Here is an 8362-nt window from a genome sequence, read left to right as displayed (position 1 = left end):
CATGGGGAGCACTGATGTTGTGATCAAGACCACCGAACTTATTCAATAAGTACGGGAGAGACTGTAGACTGATCAGAGTCAGTGGAAGACTTATAAAGATTGACGAAGGTCGGATCTTGAGTTCCTAGTAGGAGATCTAGTATTACTTAAGGTTTCTCCATGGAAAGGTGTCATCAGGTTTCGGAAGAGCGGAAAGTTAGGTTGTAGGTATATCAGACCCTTTCGAGTCATTACTCGAGTATGCAAGGTCACCTACCGTCTGGATCTTCCAGAAGAGCTTAGTTAGATCCACAATACATTTCACGTCTCCCAATTAAGGAAGTGCATTACGGATGAATCCATAATTGTATCGCTGGAAGAAATTCACATATACGAGCGTCTGAACTATGTAGAGAAGTTGGTGGTAATTTTGGATAAGAAAACAATGACTTTGCGCAACAAGTTGATCAGCCTAGTGAAGGTTTAGTGGCAACACCGAAAATGATCAGAATGGACATGGGAGCCAAAAGAAGAAATGAAAATCCACTACCCACAGCTATTTAGTTAGATTTTAGGGGCAAAATCCTTGTAAGTGTGGGAGAGTTATAACACCCCATTTTACTATAACCATATATTTTAATTATTATAAAATACAAAATAAAAATGTATTACTCTTGAGTCTACATAATCATCATAGATCCTTAGGAAACGTCAATACGATTTTGGTAGATATATAGAACACCTAAATCCGACTTCGTATGAAGAAGTTATGCTTCTTTGAAGTTTCGCGCTTAAACCAACACAGCTCTGTGTATCGTAAAAAGTGAGTTTTAGATAGATGGCTTATTAGCCTAAGCAATCTAAATGAAAGTCGTAGTCGTAAAACTGAGAGCGTACATATCTAGAACGCCCAATTCCAACTTCATGAGAGGCAGTTATGATTTTCGTAGCAATCTTAACAGTCTAAGCCTATGAAAATATAAATTTTTGACAGAGCAAGAATTAACTATTAAGGCCTTATTAAAAGTTGTAGATCTCGTCGAGAGGATTCCAGGGATATAAATAATATCAAAAAGCAGAGCTCGTATGCGAAAGTTATGGTTGTCTGAAGATCTGCAAGAAACCGTATGTGCAGATGACGTGACAGCACCGGAGTGAGCCACATGGCAACACTGGCCTTTCATTCCTCCAAGAGACAAGCGATGTGGCACCACGAGAAGGTGCCACATGGTGCCAAAAAAAGGGAACACACGTCATGCTTCTAGAAGTGATGATGTGGCAGAACTTGGTCGCACACGTGGAAAAGGAGGGAGGAGCCAGCAAGGTCCAAGTGTGCGACGCGCCTCCCTCTCCCCTATAAATACTCCTCCGAAAATCATTCATTCTTACCCCAAATTCCATATCTATCTCTAATCTCTTTAGTTCTTTGAGGTCTGACTTTCCCTAAGTTTTAGAATAGTTTAGCGGGGCTCTAAAATATTTGAGAGGCCGAAAAGAAGGGAGCTTTCGGTATTGGGATTATGTCTACGTATTTTTCCCCATTTTCGCTAAAACCTCTGTAAGTTGAGATAAACTCTCTCGATTTCAGTGTAACTTATATTTATAGTCTTAGGTCATTATTATGGACCTATAGATAAGATTTACCAGTAATTCCAAGTCAAAATATTGATCGATCTACTTACGGGAGAGGTGTCTAGAATTGTCATGTTGGCTTGGTTGTTGGATTTCAGAAAGATTATACGTTGAAATGGTCTTGTCTCCCAACTATCCAACCTGGCTGATCCTTATATGATAGAACTATCAATATTCCTTGGGATTAGTTCTAGGTCTAACCTACATTACCAGATTCCCATAGGAACTAATAAATTATAGTAATATAGGTTAATCATCATTGGAGTGATGCTCGTCAGTCGAATTGTCCGGTTAACTGTTTATATGTTAGGATATAGTTTCATGCGGTATACACTTAAGCAATTAGGCTAGATAGTTTCTTGTAATGTTGGAATATTGCTTGCTATATGTGTTAGTATATTATATGGGAGTTGAGGGCAGTCCAGCTTCATGCTAAAGGCCAATAGACTCGGGCGGATTAGCTTTATGCTAATGGCCAAGGTGCGGACCAACTATATGTTGTAGGCAAAATGGGGCGGACCAACTTTTTGCTGAAGGCCAAGTGGCGGACCAGCTATAAGTTGAAGACTAGTATTTGTATGCAATGTATATATGTTGTGGTATGGAATACTTTGAGGAATTCACTAAGTCTCGGCTTACAGTTGTTGAATAACTGTTTTACAGGTTGTCCAACTAATCGTGGGAAGACTCACACATGACTGTATGCATCAAAGCTCCAATAAAGTTTTATAGATTTCCGATGAAACACTCATTTATAATTACCTATGTAATAATTGTAAGGTGTTGTAAGACATATTTTAATTAATAAAACGAAAAATTTACTTGCAAATTCGGGACGTGACACGTTTTAACAATATAATAAACCAAAACATACCATTTTAACAATTTAATAGACCCTAAACATACAACTTTAACAACTAAAAATACCATTTTAACAATTTGACAAACATTAAACATACCACTTTATCAATTTAACAAACCAAACATATCATATTAATAGAAACAAACTTATATTTTCTTTTCTATAATAGAAACTTATATTTTCTTTTCTATAATAGAAACTTACATTTTCTACCATAATAGCAACATATAATTTATATAGTAACAATGTAGTTTAGTATTTTACCAATATAGTCAATATACTTATATTTTCTATCTATAATAGCAACATACTTATATTTTTTGTCCATAATAGAAACATACTTCTTTTTTATCCATAATAGCAACATATTTTTTTATACATAATGGCAACCAAGTTTACTATTATTACCAATATGGGCAATATGTTTGCAGTTTTTATCCATAACAACAACATACTTATATTTTTATCCATAATAGCAATATACTTTATTTTTTTATCCATAAGAACACCCTAGTTAATTTTTTTTACCAATATATGTTACTTATATTGTTTATCCATGATAGCAACATACATAATTATTATCTATAACTAGAGTACAAAGTAGTTTCAGTTGCACATTGTATAATACTCTTGGATAATCGGTATATAAAGTAGTTTCAACTACATATTTTACGGCAGTGCTGATAATTTGGAGTACAAATTAGTTTCGATTGCACATGTTCAATACAAAATAGGTTGAGTTGCACCAAGCCTGTTAAAAATCATTAAATTTTACGATTTTAAATAGTTTTATGGTTAAGTCTCATTACATATGGTGTCTTCAGTGGGTTTTACTTTTGGTAATTTTACCAGTTTTCAACATCTATTCATATTCATCTCTCAACTCTTAGAGTTCACAATGTAACACTATGAATTAAGATTTAGACATTTTGATATTTTTGTGATTTAGTACTCATTGATATTGCACAATTGCCGTATTATTAATAATAGGGTGTTTAGGGTGGGCACGAACGATTTAGTTAGTAATGTTACAATCAAGGCCGGTGGTAAGGGGGGGGGGGGGGGCAAGAAGGGCCTGTGCACAGCGCCTTGTTTTTTAAGGGGCCCAAAAAAAAAATTAGTATATTCAATTGCAGCAGCCCAAATTAAAAACCTTGATAATTACTTTCCTTAGTCCACACGTAGAGGCTTCAGGGAACAAAAAGAAAACATTACTATTTACTCAATAGAGGCATCGGAGGTTACCAATTCGCAGTAGACGGCAGTCCATAAGCATTGATTGTTCATCAATCAATAACCATTCAAGGTAATTGATTATTCATAACTTATAAGGTAGAAAACTCTTAAACTAGAAATCACTATTTCATTTAGCAGTTATCACATTTGATTAATTGATTACAGCATTGATTGTTCATAAATCAATAAGTATTCAAGGTAATTGATTATTCATAACTCATAAGGTAGAAAACTCTTCAACTAGAAATCGCAATTTCATTTAGCAGTTATCAGCTTTGATTAATTGATTGTAATAGTGAACTCCTAATTTGATTAAAAAAAAACTTCTTTCTTTGATTGTAAATTTGTAACCTTGAACTCAGAATCGCAAGTGGATGTAACCCCAACTTAGAATAAGCCTTCCCCAAATTACATAAAGTAAGTAATCTCATTGGTCATAGAGAGTTAGAGACAATCAAACCCCAACTTTGACCAATCCATTTTTCTTTTAATAATCATTAATTGTGCTTGTATCAAAGTCAGGCCTTCAATTAATAAAACACCAAATATGTTGTTTTAACTTTTAAGTAATGACATTTCCTCATTACATTGATACTACCTTATTAACTTTAGTGATAGATTATAAAACATTTATACAATATCATATTTAATTCCTAACTTGAAAGTAATGAACTTGTAGTGATGAAGTCTAAACAACCATCCGGTAGTCAAAAACGTAAAAAAAGAAAACTAGATGAAGAAAAGAGAAAGGCCGACGCCGGTGCTCTAGATAAGTTTATCCATAGACAACATGTTAAAGAGCCTGTTGAAGAGCATGTTGAAGATGATATTGAACACCAAGAACATGTAGAAGTAGAAGTAGAAGAGACAGAAGAGAAAGAGCCCGTTAAAGAGCTTATTGATATATGTGATCCAAGAAGGTGGGATAAACTTAATTATGAGGAGATTAAACTTTTGGTCGAAAAAGGTCCTAAAAGAGATACTAGTATTATGTATGGTCCCTACGATAAATCTGGTAGACGATTTTCTGCAGCTTTATATACAAGAACTTTATCAAATTTGGAGAAGTGTGATAGAGAATGGGTAGTATATTCGAAAGAGCTCGACAGGGTATTTTGCTTTTGTTGTAAAGTGTTTAGAAAAGGGATTTCGAAAGGTAAATTGGGTGATGAAGGTTATTCAGATTGGTACCATGTTACCAGTAGAGTTAAAGAACATGAAATTTCCTTATATCATCTCACAAATAGGAATAAGTGGTTTGATATGCGTAAAAGATTGAACTTGAACGAAACAATTGATAAAGTTCAATATGAGCAGTTTAAGAAAGAAAGAGACTACTGGAAACAAGTCCTTTTGAGAATCATTGCAGTAGTGAAGTTTCTTGCTAAACATAATTTAGCATTCCGTGGATCAAATGAAAAGTTGTATCAAAAAGGTAACTATAGATTGTATATTTTTTTTTCCAATTCCAACAAATACTTTTTTGTTAACTATTATGACTGATTTCATTTCTTATATGTAAAATGTATAACAGGTAATGGAAATTTTTTGGGTGTCATTGAAATGTTGGAAGAGTTTGACCCGGTTATCAAAGAGCATGTGCGACGCATCACAAATGACGAGCTTCATGTGCATTATCTTGGGCACACAATCCAAAACGAACTAATACTTTTGATAGCTCAAGAAATTAAAAAGGAACTTATCAAGAAGATAAAGGAAGCAAAGTACTACTCAATCATACTTGATTGTACTCCTGATTCAAGTCACCGAGAACAGATGACTATAATAGTGAGGTATTTAAAGTTATCATATAATTCTGTTACTGTCGAGGAGTCCTTTTTAGGTTTTTTGAATGTTGATGATACCTCCGGAAAAGGACTATTTGATATTACACTTGAGGAGTTAAAGTCTCTTGGTCTTGAAATTGATGATATGCGTGGTCAAGGCTATGATAATGGAGCAAACATGAAAGGAAAACACCAAGGAGTGCAAAAGAGATTTTTAGATATAAATCCTAGAGCATTTTACACTCCTTGTGGTTGTCATTCTCTTAATCTAACATTATGTGATATGGCTAACAAGTGTGTTAAAGGAAAGAGTTTTTTTGGATTCATCCAACGTATTTATACTATCTTTGCAAATTCTACCAAGAGGTGGGAAATTCTGAAAGATAATGTTAAAGCATGGAGTCTTAAGTCATTATGTCAAACTCGTTGGGAAAGTCGGGTTGAGAGTGTAAAGGCTATTAAACTGCAACTTGTTGATGTACGAGAAGCTTTACTTCAAGTTGGAGAAAAAGATAATGATACTGCAATTGCAAGTGAAGCAACTTCATTAGCAGATAAAGAACTTGGTGACTTTGAATTTTTGGTATTAACTGTTATCTGACATCAAGTACTAAACCATGTGAATATTGTGAGTAAAAGCTTACAATCAAAGGATATGCATCTTGATAATGCTATTACAGAAATAAACAAATTGATTGGGTACTTCAAGGATTATAGAGAAACTGGTTTTTCAAAAGCGATTGGTGAAGCTAAGGAATTTGCTATTGAAATGGGTATTGATCCAATATTTCCACAAAAGCGTTTAATTGAAAGGAAAAAAAGGTTTGATGAGAGTTCAAGCAGTGAAGAAGTTTCATTTACACCAGAAGAGAATTTCAGAGTCAACTATTTCTTATACATTGTTGATCAAGCTATTTCTTCTCTTGAGACAAGATTTGAACAATTCAAATAGTATGACAAAGTATTTGGTTTTTTATTTCCACATAAGTTGAGGGGAATTGAAGATAAAGATCTTAAGTCGTCTTGTCATCATCTTGAAAAAGCACTCAAGTTTGAAGAAAGATCGGATATTGATGCCGAGGAACTTTATACGGAGTTGAAATTATTTGAGACATTGGAAACCAATGAATTTAGCAACTCTGTAGATGTTTTGAAGTTTTTGAAAGAACTTGATTATTTCCCAAATGCAAGCATTGCATATAGAATATTGTTGACTATTCCAATAACGGTGGCATCTGCAGAAATGAGTTTTTTAAAATTAAAGTTATTGAAATCTTACTTACGCTCCACAATGTCCCAAGAAAGACTTAGCGGCTTGGCGATGATATCTATCGAGAACGAAATCTTAGAGAGTATAGACTACGAAGAGTTGCTCAACCAATTTGCTATCAATAATGCTAGGAGAGCTTCACGGATCATCGGTTAACTGCTACGATATGCAATTATTTATTAAATATTATGGTTTTGATATGTTTATTGCTATAAAGTTTATCGTCGTTTTAAAAAAATATTAGTTTATATAATTTAATTTGTTACACGTTAAGGACTAAGGGCCTTTTTTATTCGGCTCGTCCTGGGCATTTGAATCCTCAGGGTCGGCCCTGGTTACAATTTTGATGCATTTATTTTAAAAGTACTTTTGAGATACTTTGAGTTTGAAAGTTCGTATCCGGTGGCAATTGGATGAAGTGATATATCACAATGTTTTTTTTGCCAATGTCATTCGAGAGTGTTTAGTGCTTGTAGGCTTTTAGCAGTACAATTATTGACTATTTATAAATCTTAAAGGTGCTTTTGGAGAGTTTGTTTTTTGGTTTCATTTCAAGGAGAATATGTGGTTATCGAATAAACAACTTTTCATGCATTACAATATGTGGTTATCGAACAAACAACTTTTTCAGAATTGTTCCATTAGATTACGATGCATCACCATAGTACTTTTCTTTTATACAACATTTACTTATTGTTGTTGTATCTTTTAATTTTTATGTAAATATCGAAATATCATCTATTATAGAGTTATTTGTTGGCGTTAGCCATTACGAATGTTTCATATATATATATATATATATATATATATATATATATATATATATATATATATATATATATATATATATATATATATATATATATATATATATAGAGAGAGAGAGAGAGCTAGGTTCGTTTTTTTAAACTAATTATTGTGTTATTGTATGCATGAATATGGGCCAATCAAAATTAAATAAAAATTTAAATAATTAAATAAATAAATAAGGGTAATTTAGTAATTTGCTTAGTAACTTCCAAAAATAATCCCTATAATCATGATATACCTAAATAAATATGCGTGGTCCCCTCTCAATTTCATCTCCGCTCATCACAATTTAACCAAATCGATCATCGAAAACGGAAATCAGGTATTTCGATCGAACACGTAAACTCGAGCAATTCATCAGGTATTCCGATCGAACATTGATTTCCAATATGCGAGCACAAGCGCCTATTTTAGGGTTGTTGGATATTGTGATGGCGTATTTTGTTTGAGCGATGACTTATTTGATTCCATGTCTAAGGTTATTCTCTGGAACCCGTCGATCAGAAAATCCAGAAGAGGATTATGAGGATTGTTTGTCGGATTTGATCTTGTTCGGCTGTGAGGTGCGAAGGCAGGGGATTCGGTGATAATAGGTTGCGATGGGAAGATGCCAGAAAAGGGTTCAGTAGAACAAGGTTCAACCTATTCCGTTTTATTCTTCAATCCCCCCTTTCTTCTCTTGCAATTGATTATTTTGTAGATATTCCTCTTTATCTCTCTCTCTGTAAGTATTTTTGCGCGCATACCCACCACCACGGTGGTTTGCCATTGTATGCTGGAAGAGAA

At 33.8% G+C, this 8362-nt stretch overlaps 1 protein-coding gene across 1 annotated transcript; it reads left to right on the top strand.

The window, feature by feature from the left end:
* The first annotated feature begins 4390 nt into the window (after positions 1-4390).
* LOC145104754 (uncharacterized) lies at positions 4391-6922 on the top strand. The gene is made up of 4 exons (XM_079041941.1): positions 4391-5144; positions 5244-6079; positions 6149-6376; positions 6485-6922. The coding sequence occupies exons 1-4, from the start codon at positions 4391-4393 to the stop codon at positions 6920-6922; spliced, it is 2256 nt and encodes a 751-aa protein (XP_078898067.1).
* The last annotated feature ends 1440 nt before the right edge of the window (positions 6923-8362 follow it).

The sequence above is a fragment of the Lactuca virosa genome, chromosome 4 (assembly GCF_052849685.1).
Source record: "Lactuca virosa cultivar CGN04683 chromosome 4, Lactuca_virosa_CGN04683_v6, whole genome shotgun sequence".
NCBI classification, from domain to species: Eukaryota; Viridiplantae; Streptophyta; class Magnoliopsida; order Asterales; family Asteraceae; genus Lactuca; species Lactuca virosa.
The sequence above is the reverse complement of the archived record's forward strand: the minus strand, read 5'-3'. Positions and strand labels throughout refer to the sequence as shown.